The following is a 16,024-nucleotide window of genomic DNA, read 5'->3' as shown; positions in this document are numbered from 1 at the left end:
TCTGACTACTCTCAATTCAACTGCTGCCGTCTGCCATTATCTGTCTTGTATTGTACAGGTTATTAAAAGCTTTAGGCAACCAATGACTTTCGGCTGCCAGTTCTCATCACGTAAAACTAAAACAAGCTAATCTCTGCTGGTGTCTTAGATGACTATATCCTAGCTGAATGCCTGATGATGTTATTACTCCATCATCTTCTCTTTTCTAGCACTAGCATCCATTCTTAAACTGTAGCTAAGAAGCCCGCGATCACTTTTGCAGGCTACGCAATTCTACTTAACCTCACGCAATTTTTGGATCACGTGGAAAAATCAATGAATAATCTCTACCCAAATTCTGGTAGAGACACAAAATGTGTCCCAGAGTCACCAGTCCCTTTTCTCCCGCCCCCGTCCAATCAGAGAAAAGGGAGTGGCTTGCGAGTCTAACTTGAATAGTGGGCCTGGTATTTACTGTTGGCGTGTGGGTGGACAATTAATTTATTATTTACCGTATTTTATCTCATTGAACGTTAAACAGTATTTTATCTTATTGATAAAGAACAGAAAAAAGAAAAAGGAGAGGCTACCTCTCTGTATATACTGTAGACAGAGACAGCTAAGTAAAACATCAGCTCTGTAGATTTATTCATTAACTTGAGGCTCGGATCGGATACACACTCAGGCGACAAGTTAATCTCATAAGAAATTAGTTAAACCTGTGGTAAAAAATAAATGTGGATAAGTACAGTGGCTGTGACGTAACATAATGTGAGGACTACTTATTGATTTACACAATAGATTTACCATTGAGCGCACTATCCATTAATACACACTCAAGCAACAAGTCCGGATACACACTCAAGCAACAAGTCCCTCGGATCGGATACACACAAGTCCCTCGGATTGTAAACACATTCAGGCCACACAGTTCTCGGATCAGATACCACGTACTTACTCTGTGACCAATTTTCGGCAAATGTCACAACAATACTTCCTTCCAGAGAGAATGGCACTGAACGTCGAACAGACACACTAACACTTTAAAGATGGCTTCACTCAGAGAAACAAGAGGAGAAATCACCATCACAACACTTCTTTCAGAGAGAGGTGCACTGGTCCTGTCAAGCTTCACATCAATCAAGAAAGGGAGTGTCTGGAAAGCAGATGGACTTGCTCTCTGCTGGGACTTGCCATAGCCGGTCGGTACGGTACCCACATAAACACCAGCGTACAGACACTTCAACGCCTCCAGCTGCTTGTCTTTCAAGACTAGACCTGGTTTTCCAACACAGGATAACGCGTACGCGAGAGCAGAAGAGAAGGTAGCAGCCATTACACAACTTGGACTAGATTTCTTTTTTCAATGACATCATTATAAATGAAATGGATATCAATGTTTTACAAACTAATGCGGAATAAGAATACTGATAAATATACTACAATTTACGATTACCTAGATTCTGGGTAATTCTGGCGCATGCGTAAACAGTGTATACCAGGCCGTCTTTCTCAGCGGCTTGGAATCGAGGCTAACCTGCAGTAAATACATTCATGATCATGTTGATATTCATGCAATGGAACAAACAACAGGTGCATGTGCATGCAGTAACAATAGCAATATTCAATTGACATGTCGTATTAAGGATAGCTGCACAGGTGCATGATGGAGTATGAGGTGAGTAGTTACTTGAATCCGGATGTGTTAGGGCTTTAGGATTCTTTAATGTACTTAACATAATCACTAGATAATTATCGTGTTCCATAATATTATGTTACATGATTAAATTTGGTTCTCCAGGACCCACAATGTGAGATCAAGGAGGGAATCCATGCACTGCTTGGAAATTATTATGAAATTTCAGTATATAATTATGGGAAAATCAAGAGTACAATTATAAGCCGAGATAAGTGCCACACCCCCCAGGAGAGAGTATATATGCAGTCATTGCCATGCACCCGTTAGATTAGCCTCGATCCCAGGCCGAGTTTTCGCTTTTATAACGGTTAGGTGAACAAGGCCTGGTACTAGTTGTCTGCGCATGCGTCAAATTTTCATTGTATTTGTGGTCGGCAAAAATATTTATAATCGAAATTTGTACACAGAAAATGCACAGAGTGAGTACACAAAAGATTCACATAGAGAGCTGCTTCACAAGGGCCTGGGGAGTTGCCAATTGTGCTGCAGCACGATTACAGTGACCCAGGGCAACTTCAGGTTGATTGAAGGCCACGTTTCAAAAAGATTTAGCAGGCTGCTGGACTTCTCTGATTCTAGGCCCCAACTCGTAACTCTTGAGAAAACGTAGATTCTCTTGATGCCTCTGAGCTACCCAGCAACGCTCGAACGAGCAGGTCATACTTCAGTCCTGTAAGTATAGGACAATAATTATTAAAGAAACCAAAGACGGTTAAACCCTTACCTCAAACTGTCCAGTCTCGTCCGTTAGTATAGCCAAGAGGAGCACTGTTGGGATAGCTGGATATTAGCCATTGCTCCTGTACAGAGAAGTAGACATTCTAAACACGTGTAGATCTATTAAATTTCTCGTATTAAACAGGTTATAGTGTCATTGTCAACGAGCTGATGATGGCAGCACCAACTTCTCTAGCTCACACTCTTCACTTGATCCACCTATTAATGATGAAACTATAGTCTACCTAGCTTGATCTTGCCAAACATAAACAAGATTTCATAGCACAGGGCCCACACAAAAATGTCTGACCTTAACAAGCTTGATTATACCTCTTCCCTTGTTGTTCAGTCTTCAGAATAATGTTTTCTAAGCTTCAGAGAAGAGAGAAGCTTCAGCTAAGAGCCATTCCAATAATGATAAAACGGGAACTGACTTCTAGTACACGATAGTACACGAATATAAATGTCACGAAAGTGAACGAGAATATCCATTGTCAGAATCTGACAAACCAGAGATACAAAAGAAAGGGATTGGAAACGACCGCCCACGCCCTATGTAAAAGGACTGACATCCGGTGAAGCACTCCGTGTAATTATTGCGCTCGCAAATAATTACATGGAAAAGTTTTGTATCCCTGGTTTCTAGCTCTCCTATCCACTAGAGATCACTCAGGGCCTGGGAGATACTTGAGAGAAGTAAGCTTATACCACTGACAAGCTCTAAGTCCGTTGTCTTTACTCTGTTTCCAATTTTTTTGAGTTTAGCTTGAATTACTCTATGTCAACTTTTCTCTGTCCCTCCTGTGAAGTCAAAACAGCAAAGGACATTGCTTGACTTGGTTATTATGTATCTAAGTGCTACATAGAATGGCTTCATGCTATAAATAAGCTGTACTGTTCATAAACGTTTGCAGTATAGTCCTTCAAACTGCTTTAGTATACTTTTAGACACACCACGGGCCTGTCCCTCCTACGACTTCATAGTAAAGGCTATTTCTTCTTGCATAGCATTTATTTGTCTAGTAATAGTGGCTGCATGGCTTAGTCGACTTTTTAGAGCTAAATTCTCTTTACTTTTTAGAAAAATCAACATTAAAAATGATCAATTTCACTGTTTCTATGTATAGCACATTGTAGAGCAGTCAAGACTGGTAATGAGCATGCTGACTATAAATATAATCCTTTGTAGTTTTAGCCACGCCCTATAACACGGAATGCTTCACGCAAAAATTTCGTAAAAATTTCGTTTCCAATCCCCTTTCTTTTGTATCTCTGGACAAACGACTGACACATGCGCAGACAACTAGTACAGTTGAGCCTCGGTTATCCGAACACCTTTGTCCCCGGGCCCATTCGGGTAAGTGAAATATTCGGATAATCAAAAGCTGGCTTTTTGCCAGCCACGTGGGCAATTTCCTACTGCGCATGCTCAGATTGCACTATGCTCTAGCATTCGGATAATCGAGGATTCGGATAACCGGGATTCGGATAACCGAGGCTCAACTGTACCAGGCCTAGTTGTTCGCCTAACCGTTATAAAAGCGAAAACTCGGCCTGGGATCGAGGCTACCGTTAGATTTGCTCTTTAAATTTTTGCTGGTAGAATTTTTATTAGCTATGTATATTACTTATAATAACTGTTACGTATACAGTGTTATTTTTATTCTTTGTTTGTACATGCAGGCACTATATACGCTCATGTACTTTATATAGAGTGGGTGTATTTTCATTGAGAAAAATAAATAATTATGCAGAACATTTTAATTACTAAAGATAGTGCACTTAATTAAAGCAAAAATACACTTAATCAAGAAAGCGATAAGACACACAGCTGCAACAACTGATGTCAGTACATGTGTGATAAGAAGGAATACAAAAGTTGAGTAGTAATGAATTCTAAAACAGTAAGGAATTTCAAACTCCTGCTGTGTAAGAGGATAAAAAGACGCACCAGCAATAACAGAGTAAATTGCAGTAGCGCCAGCAGTGATCAAACCACAAATTCCTAACAGAGCACCAATACATAATGGAACTCTCCATCCTCGATGTTGACACTTTCCAAACAATCTACAGCAAAGATATGGAGTTAGTAGAGCAAAAAACGTGGCAATCAAATTCAAAGAAACTCCGACTAGTAGTACAAATGCACCATATCCAGCATTCAGTAAACCGATCAGCTGAGTCTTTCCATAAACTGTTATTGACACTGACTTGCAGTCATCCATACCAGCAATTATACGCACTCCTAATGAATAGAACACACCAAAATTAATTAAGATACTTTATAGCGGGAAATTTTCGTGGAGTGCAAAATTTCGCGTTTTTCGAGGGCAGAGCAGTTTAACACGAAAATTAAAACTGGGATAAACTCCCACGCACCGGTATTTCACATGCATAATAATAGAACCCATGAACATTTTTGCTCAGGACTCTGGAGCCAAATAGCGAAATTTGCACCCGCGAAAATTTCCCTCTGAAACGGTATACATATCATTCCAAGTTAATTCAACTTATATTACCTAATCCAATTCCAACAGTCCCAACAGCGTACAAAGAAACAGCCAGAAGTAGATATACTATATTCATGATAGGTCGAACAATGAAGTAAATAAATCATAAATTACTCCACTCGGATCCTTAATTGCATACATGTATACACTATACACTATAGCACCACATACCTGTGTAACATTGCCCAAGCGAGAAGTATCCTATAAAGGGTACATAATTAAAGTAAATGCATGCAAGCAGTAATTGCACACTCAGTAATTCATTGCACACTCAGCTATGTAATTGCTTCGTAAAGGGGCGTAGCCAGACTTTCAAGACAGGGTTTCCCAATATAGGAGGCGCAGTAGTGTCTGTGAAATTGTTTAAACTTCCTATCTTACTAGCCAAATAGAGACTGAGTGGTTTATTACTGTATAAACTTCCGTTGCCACACCCTGGGGCACACCTTACTGCTTGTGTTCATTGTCTTTAAGTTATAATTATAGCTAAAAGGCATGCAGGTGTCAATTCCAAGCTATTATGTCTAGCTGCATGAGCACAATTGAACGAGAAGTTTCATGTGGTTGGGATATTGTAGCAGAGGAGGATCGTCAGGATCAAAATAATCATAAAGCTATACTTCCGGAGGACTTTAATTGAATTCCACTCAGCTATATATATAGCTCCATGCGAATTGGAGATACTAAAGGAAAAGCAGATGAATGGAATTCAATTAAAGTCCTCCGGAAGCAGCTTTATGATTAAAACATTCTTCCTCTGGGATTGTAGTAGATCTACTTCCTGAATAAAGTTGTGCTTAGAACCTGAGTCTGAGAAATACAATACTGGAGCAGAATTGATTCCTATAGCTGGGACAAAGCCAAAGGATGTGACAACGTGAAACGCTTTGCTAATGCTTTGCTATCTCTGCATGATGACTGATTGCAGACAGAAAAGGTGGGCAGGGCTGCTTGATAGAAGCCCAACCCATTTTTCTCAGCAAGCTCCTGGGGGGAGGAATTTCTGGGCAACCAGGAAATAATGGTAGCTATATACACGCGCCCTGTGATTTAACCTGTTCTATTAAATTCTGTAAACCCAGTTACTCAAAATTGGTCTCACTTTTGTTTAAGAATTGAATCTCTTTGGCTGTGTAATACTGGCCTTCTTCTCCCTGTCGCATGTCATGGGGTTCCTGAACAAACAACCATTCTCTATCAATAATCACATTACAATCATACAATCGGACAACACAACTTACTTCTAAGTCTGAGTTCTCCTCAGCAGGAGCAATGAGCTCAATTTCCTCAGACGGATCAAGGTTAGGTAGTAACTGTTGTGTATCGCTTTGGACATCAGTAGTATCATCTGAAAGTAGATTCGAAGCTGATTCACGCTGAAGGTTAGCCACTTCTTGTTCTAAACGTTCTTGCATGTACTCCAATGATTCTACTTTTTTCAACAGCTTCAGGAATACATCGAAAGCATTACTGTCGAGCTTTATTCGAGAAACAATAGCAGACATAAACATTTTAGCTTTATGATTAGCTGTAATACTCGATTCCATGGATATATCCAGTAGTTCTTTTCCAATTATATTCTTGCTGAATGCTTTGGCCATAATGTTTTGTATTTCTGGATAGATAGCTTCCACTAAGTCAGCATAGAGGTTCTGAATAGCTCTGTACTGGGAGGACTGACATAAAGTTGACTGTGACATCTTGACCTTGGGTAAAGCAGTTGAGTCAGCTTTGTTTATTTTATAATATAATGGGGGTCTCCCCCACTTCTGTGCCATTACATAGCACAGCGCTCTCTGTGGAAGGGCGGCTGATTTATGAGACTAAGCACCAGAGCACACGAATCACTACAAGTTCTGTGCATTGGTGACCACATAGCCTCGATTCCAGGCCGCTCTCAATTGAAACAAGGGGGCTGGGATCGAGGCTAGTGACCGCAATGACATCAATGCTTTGTATAATAGTGATTTGTGCACACATAGCCTCGATCCCAGGCCGATCCGTCTCTAATTGAACGCTAGGTCGCCTCCTCGGCCTGGTATTGATTGTATCTGGGCGTGACCGGAAACTGGTAAGTATCAAGAGGAATGCTATGCATGTACAATGTACTGTAAAATCTTCAGTTCAACAGTTGGCTAAAAATACAGTGATATAATGATATAATGACACTAGAAATTAATACTCTGTAGAGTGCACAGCGGTACTGCGTCCATAAATAAATGCAGATGTTTAGAAGCGAAGATCTCAAACAAGAGCTTCCAGAAAGACTTAATAAATACTGCGTTGGATATGCCTGCTAAGCCTTCAGGTGGTATAACAAAGATTGTGTGTTCACAGTGCATCAAGAGACAGTAGAATCCTGACATCACTGGTCAGGATAGCAACCACAAGTGTTGAAAGAGCCATTCCACGTCAGTAGTTTTAGTGCAGGTAGTTCTATAAGATCGGCCCCTTAGGAAGGACACGAGTGGCACTGGGGTATCCTCTTTCAATGAGTTCGCACCCATCAGCTAGGAGGAGTACGACGGGGGTTGGAGGGGAAGGTTCCATTTTGCTCCTGTATACAAATTAGTATGAACTTAAATTCACCATTCCACTACTGATACATTTTATAACTCACAGTGACGGTCCACACAAAACTAGCCTCGATCCCAGGCCGCACTTCCTTGAAGGCCGGTGAAGGAGGCTAACACAACACCAGTGCCAATGCCGTAATGTCATATCTTGATCCAGATACCAAGGATTGGGCTATAGGCTATAGTGTACAATTTCCAATGATGAAAGGTGATTTATATTGCTCACCTTGACAATACATCCCAGGCCCAGCCACTTGTGGACACCCCTGAGCATAGTATACAAGAGATCGATGGCCAGAGTCTGAGGATAGACTCTACCAAGTGTATCTGGCAATCAATGGTCTATCAAGCGCTTGTATTAAATTGTGTAGTCAATCAAAGGTAACCAACTGATAGCAGAAACTTGAGAACCTAGGTCTGTTCTTTCACAAGAGTGATGCTCCTTCTTCCTTCGCACAAGACAGCTCCTCACACTCTAGCTAAGCCTATATCTCTGACAAACTAAACTTGCAAAGAATAGACCTATGACACGGAGTTCTTTGTGATTTAACGGTGATTTTACGGAGTAAGTATGCTTACATACACTATTAGTGTTTCTATTCGCTCCACCTTGCTCAGGTATTCGCTCTTTTTTAGCAAATACCTGAGCAACCACAGCAACCACAGCACATGCCCAGATACACGCCCAGATACAATCAATACCAGGCCGAGGAGGCGACCTAGCGTTCAATTGGAGACGGATCGGCCTGGGATCGAGGCTAGTGCACACATAGATCTACCTCATTCCGCAATGAAATATATCCGCTATACATGTACATGGAGTATAATACGGAACGACTATAGCGACTTATGATTTAAATAAATTATATTAATTATAATAATTGAAGCTATAGCCTGAGTATTACAGTCCACATGCAGGTAAATCCGAACTCATAACTAAGCCTACAACAGGTGAACTTCTGTCTATAATCTGAACTGCTCACTGAACTGCATAAATATCAGAGTCAGCCTGGTATTCCTCCTTGTGTTCCCAGGCCGAGTGCATGGTATATCACAATAAATCAGATGAATGAACAACTCAGTTGGAAGTCCGTATGAGCTAGTCTGATCTCACCATCAGGGCCGTAGCCACCAACTTTAGAGTGGTCAGGTTGTTACGCGCGCCGAATTTTGAATTAAGGTCACGCCCATTTCAGGTATCGTTGGTAACGCCCCTTCTCTACTGGCTATACTGCTGGACTAGATTCTGTTCAGCTTTAAAGCTTAGCCCTAACACAAATGTTACAGAACACAACATTGAACACAACATTGATTCTTATCATGATGGAGAAACAGCAAAGTTGTATTTGGCAAGACCACAGAACTGGTTTGGACTTTCCAAATGATCACTTGGGGAACAAAAAATGGTTAGCTGGATGGTGAGCTTGGTCTGGAAGACTTGGAAGGAATTCTCTCTCGCCATAGCAATGATAGCATGTAGATTAATAGTCTTGATCACTTATAGTTCTAGCATGCTTGCATGTTTTGCACTGCAGAAGAAGTTCACTGCATTTTTTGTCCATTACGTGTTTACTGTAGTGACGACCATTGCCTATTCACCTCGGAAAAAGTGGTCAGGTTGAAACCTGACTAACCTGACTGGTGGCTACGGCCCTGTAATGCCATGCAGTTATACTCAGAGTTTTATATTCCATATAGTATAGACACTCACAGATCTCCTAAATCCCCCATGAATATTGAAAGTGGATTCATGGCAATGAGTGCATGCATGTGCATTGTCCCCTTTGTGGCCTGATCAGTGGGTGTATATGTTTATTCACCAAAAAGACTACAGGTAAACAGCCTTTAATTTGACAAACCTCTTCAATTCTACTAGTTACAAGAATGGTAAGCCTAAAACTGCATGTTCAACATTAGTTTTTAATAACTAAAATATACATTATGGATATCTGTACATATATACCTAAATATTTTATGGCCAATCTTTATTATATTGCACGTATAGCAAATAGCTACTATTATTCACACATGCATGCATGCAGGCCAGCCCCAACCCCAACCGCTGGATTAGTGTACCCGACACTCCGAATGTTCCACTTCTCTATGCTGTTCTACCCGATATAGCAAAGTACCTCAACATCGATGTTGTTGTAATGTATATATGTTTCAGAAAGGATGCCGATAACTGACGATGACTACCACTGGATTAAAAAAGTCAGAGAGTCTGGGGGCAATATACGAGTGTGTACCGAGCTCGCTGTCGGTTCTAGTTCACAAGAATAGATCTCTGGACAGTTTCATTCTAGCTTTGGAACAATCCACTGCACAGCATGCCGGACTAGCCTCGATCCCAGGCCGAGTTTTCGCTTTTATAACGGTTAGGCGAACAACTGGGCCTGGTACTAGTTGTCTGCGCATGCGTTAAATTTTCATTGTATATTTGTGGTCGGCAAAAATATTTAATAAATCAATAATCGAAATTTGTACACAGAAAATGCACAGAGTGAGTACACAAAAGGTGCACATAGGGAGCTGCTTCACAAAGGCCTGGGGAGTTGCCAGTTGTGCTGCAGCACAATTACAGTGACCCAGGGCAACTTCAGGATGATTGAATGCCTTCAAATTACATTTCAAAAAGATTTAGCAGGCTGCTGGACTTCTCTGATTCTAGGCCCCAACTCGTAACTCATTGCTTGAGAAAACGTAGATTCTCTTGATGTCTCTGAGCTACCCAGCAACGCTCAAATGAGCAGGTCATACTCCAGTCCTGTGTCTGTGAGTATAGGACAATATTAAAAGAAACCAAAGACGGTTAAACCCTTACCTCAAACTGTCCAGTCTCGTCCGTTAGTATAGCCAAGAGGAGCACTGTTGGGATAGCTGGATATTAGCCATTGCTCCTGTACAGAGAAGTAGACATTTTAAATACGTGTAGATCTATACATATTAAATTTCTCGGTTATAGTGTCATTGTTGACGAGCTGATGATGGCAGCACCAAGTTCTCTAGCTCACACTCTTCACTTGATCCACCATATTAATGATGAAACTATAGTCTACCTACATTCTTGCCAAACATGAACGACTTGATAGCATAGCCGGCCATAGGGCCCACACAAAAATATCTGACCTTAACAAGCTTGATAAAGCTTTATACCTCTTCCCTTGTTGTTCAGTCTTCAGAATAAGCTTCAGAGAAGAGAGAAGCTTCAGCTAAGAGCCATTCCAATCGATTCCAATAATGATAAAACGGGAACTGATCTAGTACACGATAGTACACGAATATAAATGTCACAAAAGTGAACGAGAATATCCATTCGTCAGAATCTGACGAACGACTGACGCATGCGCAGACAACTAGTACCAGGCCCAGTTGTTCGCCTAACCGTTATAAAAGCGAAAACTCGGCCTGGGATCGAGGCTACATGCCGGACATGACGATATCTTGAGACGAATCAGAGAAGAGCAAAACAGACGAGAATCACTCCCGACTATAGAGCCGGCTAGTCCCCCCATTCTTGTCGTTCCTGCATGGGCATTCAACTTCGAAATTAAAGCTGAACCTATTTTGTGCCAATAACAGTAAGCCAGTTCACAGTATTATAAAGCTTTGCTTCCATGCTTTACTATAATTATTAACATAGGGCGAGATTCAATCTAGAGAAGAAAGAAAGAAGCATTCTATTGGTGGTGAGCTCAGAGCATGCAGCATCATCCACGCACTAACTCAAACCATGCAGTAATTAATTTTATTTCTCGGTATGCATGTATAGCTTTCATATCTACACACAGATTGTATTTTGTGTTTCTTCCACTGTAGCATTCTGCCTTGGGAATTTGTGCACTGGTAAGAACATATACCGTATTAACTTTTGGAGTGCTGATAATTATAATAATCCCTCTAATGCTGCAGCAATGATTGTGATTGTGCTCTCACTGGCTGCTAGCGGAAGTGCACTAATCTATTACGGTGAGCCTCATAGTTACTACTTAACCTCGTTCCCGGCCGATCTGTCTCTAAAATAACGCTAAGTTGACAACTAAATTTGAGATTAAGTAGCAACTATTCTATATAATTATGTTGTACATAATTATATCTATAATCACATTCACAACCATACATAGTGTACATAAATACATGCATATACAGTATTATATTTTCAAAGCTGTGTTTCTAGTCGACCTTCGAACATAGGCGAATTGTTACCTGCTCTTGGGATTGTAACAGCTGTTGTCTTCGCCTTGAAAACACGGAGACAGTGATCAAACCATTTGTCTACAACTGTTGCAAAATACTTCTTGACTTTTGATGCAATGTACCAACTTACTAGAGCTGCCAAAAGGATGAAAATTAGATAATTGTCACACTGACGAAGGCTGAGAGGTATATGGCTGGGTCACATTCAAATATCATTCCGCCAATAGGTTTGGTGTCAAACATGTAGTGTCCGAAGTTAGGATAGATCAAACTGGAAATGTAGAAAGAAAAAGCCAACTGAGCAATTCCTATCAAGATGCATACGGCGATGTATGCGATGATGACTATGACAAAGATTTGTCAAACGATGTCTCGACTAAACCCTTTGAAACTTTTGACGATGCTATAGATTAGAAGTAGCAGAAAGATCGATGGTATATGATTAGACACAGGAATCCCGATATTAGAATGAAAGTGTAGATAGAATTACGTTCCGGGTCGGGATTGTCGGCGTTGTCTGTGTATAGTTTTATAGTGCAGTTGATGTACACGGGGAACATCCAGGCTTGAGCAGCTGCACGTTTGTGTTAGTGTGGGGGTGGTGGGGGTGTGTTAGTATGGGGGTGGTGGGGGTGTGTTAGTATGGGGGTGGTGGGGGTGTGTTAGTGTGGGGGTGGTGGGGTGTGTTAGTGTGGGGGTGGTGGGGGTGTGTTAGTGTGGGGGTGGTGGGGTGTGTGAATGTTTTGTAGGAAGTACATATATTTGGGATAGTATATAGCTATAGCGATTAACTTTTCATTATTCGTTTATTATAATAAGCATCACACATTATTTAAACCAATCGTGCAGCTATTATATACAGATAATCCCAATTGTTTTAATAAATTAAACCAAGGGCGTATGAAGAGAAGAGGGCATGCAACTCACAATGTAAGGCCACTCCAAGTGACACTCTGGTTTCTGGTCCTGAAGTTTTTCTAATTGCATGCGGGCGGGCGGCTTTTCTCATTATGTCATTATCAATTTCACCTTATGAATCTCATTATTTTGCAAATGAATATCATTATCACACTATTTTGTGCCACATGGACCATTCTGCGCATGCGTAGTAGAAATAATGAGATAGAAATCCATCTATGATTTAGCCAACCGCCCACTAGAGGAGGTTGGTCACGATTAATTAAGATTCACGTGAGCTTATGTTTTCTATGTAAAAACTCCAAACCCATCCAAACTGCTGAGTCGGCACTTTTTATCTACTTTCTTCTATTAGCTCGTTTATCTCTCTTGTATAACATCTCCTGTTAGTTTATGAGTCGTAGTAGTTTAACACTATGATTGCTATACCTGCTACATCAAGACAGGAGTCAAAGAAACCAAGGATTTGAGGCAACAACTCAAAGTTTGTGGTTTCTGGCTTGTTGCTTCTAGTACGACTATGCTACGCACTTTCTAGTGTCACTGAGCATTGTTAGCATCATTTACTACTAGTATAGAGAGCTACAATCATCTGCAGTATGTTAGCTTAGCTAGCTTAGCTAGAATAGCTACTTTCTCTGTAAGTTTCCGTATATCTTCACCGTGCACGCACAAAAACGGTGCACGTGCAATGCATTCTTTACTATTTTTAGATATAAGACCCCGCCCATTTGTTTTCTGATAGTAGTTGCATGCCCTCTTCTCTTCATACGCCCTTGATTAAACTGTGAACAATGTCATTGTTATTATAAACAAATAATTAAGGCATCACAATACAAAAACAGCAGTGTCAGTGGAAAAAATCTAAACAGCGGTTGGTAACAGAATAATCGGTGTACCGATTGATCTACAAAGTTAGCTGTCTACAATGTCCATAAGATTGAACATCTGTATACGTACTGTATGTAATTACTAGAATGTTTTGGGAGTATCAAACATAATAATGATGCAAACTTTGCGTGGGTTGATCACTTCGCAACAATTAGGTATGTATGTAGCTTACAGCTAGCGATTAACTTTTCATTATAGGCCCTGATAAATTATGCTTTTTTTTCACCCATCATTCTATTCTTTAATTCTTGAAAAAATAATGTGCCTATTATTCTCATAAAAAATCCGATTATTCTCTGATTTTTCCCCAAAAATGTGACATAACTTATATCCTGTTGCTACGTAGGCTAAGTAAAACTATAATGACGGGCATCGTCACCCTCTACCGTTGTACCGGTGAGGGCGGCAACACCCGTCTAAACCAAAACCATAATTTTTATGCAAATCCCAAGACATGCATGACTACTCATAATTATTATCTCATCAAAATTTACAAAAACCATGTGGTGAGAAACTACTAATCTACTTTGCCTGGCGCCTTGTTAAGCTATACAGAGACAAATTAGCTACAGATAGTGCACCTAATTAAAACAAAAACACACATGATCAAAACAATTATAAGAAAAACAGTTGTTACAACTGATGTCAAAACATGTGCAATAAGAATGAATATAAAAGTTGAATAGTACGGAATTCTACAACAGTAAGGAACTTCAAATTCCTGCTGCGTAAGTGGATAAAAAGAAACTCCAACAAAAATTGAGTAAACTATAGTTCCCACAACAATGAGAATAGTACAAATTCCCAAAGGAATGCCAATACAGTGGAGAACTTTCCATCTTCGTGTTTGACACTTTCCGAACAATCCACAACAAGCATACAGAGTCAGTAGAGAGAAAAATATGGCAATGAAATTCAAAGTGACTCCGACTAGTAGCACAAATATGCCACTTCCAACACCTATAGTGATCGTCTGATTCTGTCCATCAATTGTTACTGGCACTAAGATGCAGTCATCCACAGCAGCAATCACATGCGCCCCTAATGGAATAGAATCCACAAAATTAAGTAAAATTTCAAGCTGAATTCAACTTACCTAATCCAATTCCAACAGTCCCAACAATGTACATGGAAACGATCATAAATAGAAGTGCTACATGATAGGTCAGAGAATTACCAGTAATCGTGCATAATAAATTTATTATACTGTCAGGCACTCTGATTCTTGTCAGTAATAAAAAATAAATCTCGGCATACCTTGGCATACTAATAGAGCACCACATACCTGTGTAATAACACCCACGCAAGAAGAATCCTACAAAGGGTACATAATTATACAAGTACAGTCTGAGTCATTGCACACTCAGTTAGTAAAGTTGAAAGTTAGTACGTTTAAGGTACCGTATATAGCGGGTTATTTTCGTATGGTGAAAAACCCGTATTGTAGAGTATGATACGAAAATTAAAACTACATCTATAGCAATAGGTTCAACGTCACTATCCTGAGCTGTACGAATATTTAAAATACGAATGGGTAGTTCATACGAAGATGTGAACCCCCAAAAATTACCTGCTATATACGGTACCAAAGGTTGAGTGCATTAACTTCTATTAAGTGTAGCTTGATGATTGATGTTTGTAATTGAGAACACTACATTCTGTATAAATATTGCTTAAAAGACTTACTTTTCTGAATCACCTTGGCAGTGTAATGCCCTTCTTCGCCCTCTCGTATGTCATGGGCTTCTTGAACAATCATTCTCTGGGAAGAGAATCAGTTATTACAATTCTGTAGACGCACGTTATTAAGCGGAGGCGCTTATAATCCCAGAGGAACGATATCGGCACTTATAACTGAAGAGCACCTAATATTTTAGTGTGTGTCATTTAGAAACCGGACAAAATTTTTGCTCAACTGCAACTTACTTTTAACTCTGAATTTTCTAACTCTGAATTCTCCTCAGAAGTAATGAGCTCAATTTCCCCAGACGGATCAAGGTTAGGTTGTGTATCGATGTGGACAACAATGGTATCATCCGAAAGTAGATTCGAAGCTGATTCACGTTGAAGGTTATCCACTTCTTGTTCTAAACGTTCTTTCATTTACCCCAATAATTCCACTTCTTTCAACAGACTCAGGAATACATTGAAAGCATTACTGTCGAGATTTATTCGAGAAACAATAGCAGACATGAACATTTTAGCTTATGATTAGCTGTAATACTCGTTTCCATGGATAAATCCAATAGTTCTTTTCTAATAATATTCTTGCTGAATGCTTTGGCCATAATGTTTTGTATTTCTGGATAGATAGCTTCCACTAAGTCAGCATAGAGGTTCTTAATTGCTCTGTACTGGGAGGACTGACATAAAGTTGACTGTGACATGTTGATCTTGGAGAATTAGCAGTCGAGTCAGCTCTTTGTTTATTTATATGCCGACTTCTGTTGTGCCATTAATCATGCATGCAGGAGAGCACAGCACAACATTGGCTCATGAATCAGCCGCCCTTCTGCAGAGTGCTGGACCATAGATAG

At 40.1% G+C, this 16,024-nt stretch overlaps 2 protein-coding genes and 3 long non-coding RNA genes across 7 annotated transcripts; all 5 read right to left on the bottom strand.

The window, feature by feature from the left end:
- Positions 1-519: 519 nt before the first annotated feature.
- On the bottom strand, positions 520-1,372 carry LOC135348020 (uncharacterized). Its single transcript, XR_010398620.1, has 2 exons — positions 787-1,372; positions 520-698 (listed from the first exon to the last, which is right to left on the bottom strand). It is a non-coding gene; the product is annotated as an uncharacterized LOC135348020 (long non-coding RNA).
- A 677-nt stretch (positions 1,373-2,049) lies between these two features.
- LOC135348010 (uncharacterized) lies at positions 2,050-2,895 on the bottom strand. Its single transcript, XR_010398602.1, has 2 exons — positions 2,403-2,895; positions 2,050-2,348 (listed from the first exon to the last, which is right to left on the bottom strand). It is a non-coding gene; the product is annotated as an uncharacterized LOC135348010 (long non-coding RNA).
- A 1,216-nt stretch (positions 2,896-4,111) lies between these two features.
- On the bottom strand, positions 4,112-6,672 carry LOC135347935 (uncharacterized). The gene is made up of 5 exons (XM_064546074.1): positions 6,147-6,672; positions 6,008-6,080; positions 5,077-5,106; positions 4,915-4,971; positions 4,112-4,640 (listed from the first exon to the last, which is right to left on the bottom strand). The coding sequence occupies exons 1-5, from the start codon at positions 6,603-6,605 to the stop codon at positions 4,156-4,158; spliced, it is 1,104 nt and encodes a 367-aa protein (XP_064402144.1). The 5' UTR covers positions 6,606-6,672; the 3' UTR covers positions 4,112-4,155.
- Positions 6,673-7,019: 347 nt separating this feature from the next.
- LOC135348021 (uncharacterized) lies at positions 7,020-8,230 on the bottom strand. The gene is made up of 3 exons (XR_010398621.1): positions 7,708-8,230; positions 7,526-7,660; positions 7,020-7,462 (listed from the first exon to the last, which is right to left on the bottom strand). It is a non-coding gene; the product is annotated as an uncharacterized LOC135348021 (long non-coding RNA).
- Positions 8,231-13,944: 5,714 nt separating this feature from the next.
- On the bottom strand, positions 13,945-15,915 carry LOC135347950 (uncharacterized). 3 transcript variants are annotated; one of them, XR_010398562.1, is made up of 5 exons: positions 15,414-15,915; positions 15,174-15,249; positions 14,773-14,802; positions 14,584-14,640; positions 13,945-14,528 (listed from the first exon to the last, which is right to left on the bottom strand). XR_010398562.1 is itself a non-coding variant. In XM_064546097.1 (5 exons), the coding sequence occupies exons 1-5, from the start codon at positions 15,588-15,590 to the stop codon at positions 14,501-14,503; spliced, it is 396 nt and encodes a 131-aa protein (XP_064402167.1). In that variant the 5' UTR covers positions 15,591-15,915; the 3' UTR covers positions 13,945-14,500. The 3 variants fall into 3 exon arrangements, 2 of the variants coding, with proteins under 2 accessions (XP_064402167.1, XP_064402166.1); XM_064546097.1 differs by having other exon boundaries at positions 14,745-14,802; XM_064546096.1 differs by having other exon boundaries at positions 14,584-14,802.
- Positions 15,916-16,024: the final 109 nt, after the last annotated feature.

This window comes from Halichondria panicea, chromosome 14 (genome assembly GCF_963675165.1).
Source record: "Halichondria panicea chromosome 14, odHalPani1.1, whole genome shotgun sequence".
Classification (NCBI taxonomy): Eukaryota; Metazoa; Porifera; class Demospongiae; order Suberitida; family Halichondriidae; genus Halichondria; species Halichondria panicea.
Note: the sequence above shows the minus strand (reverse complement) of the source record. Positions and strands in the feature narration are given on the sequence as shown.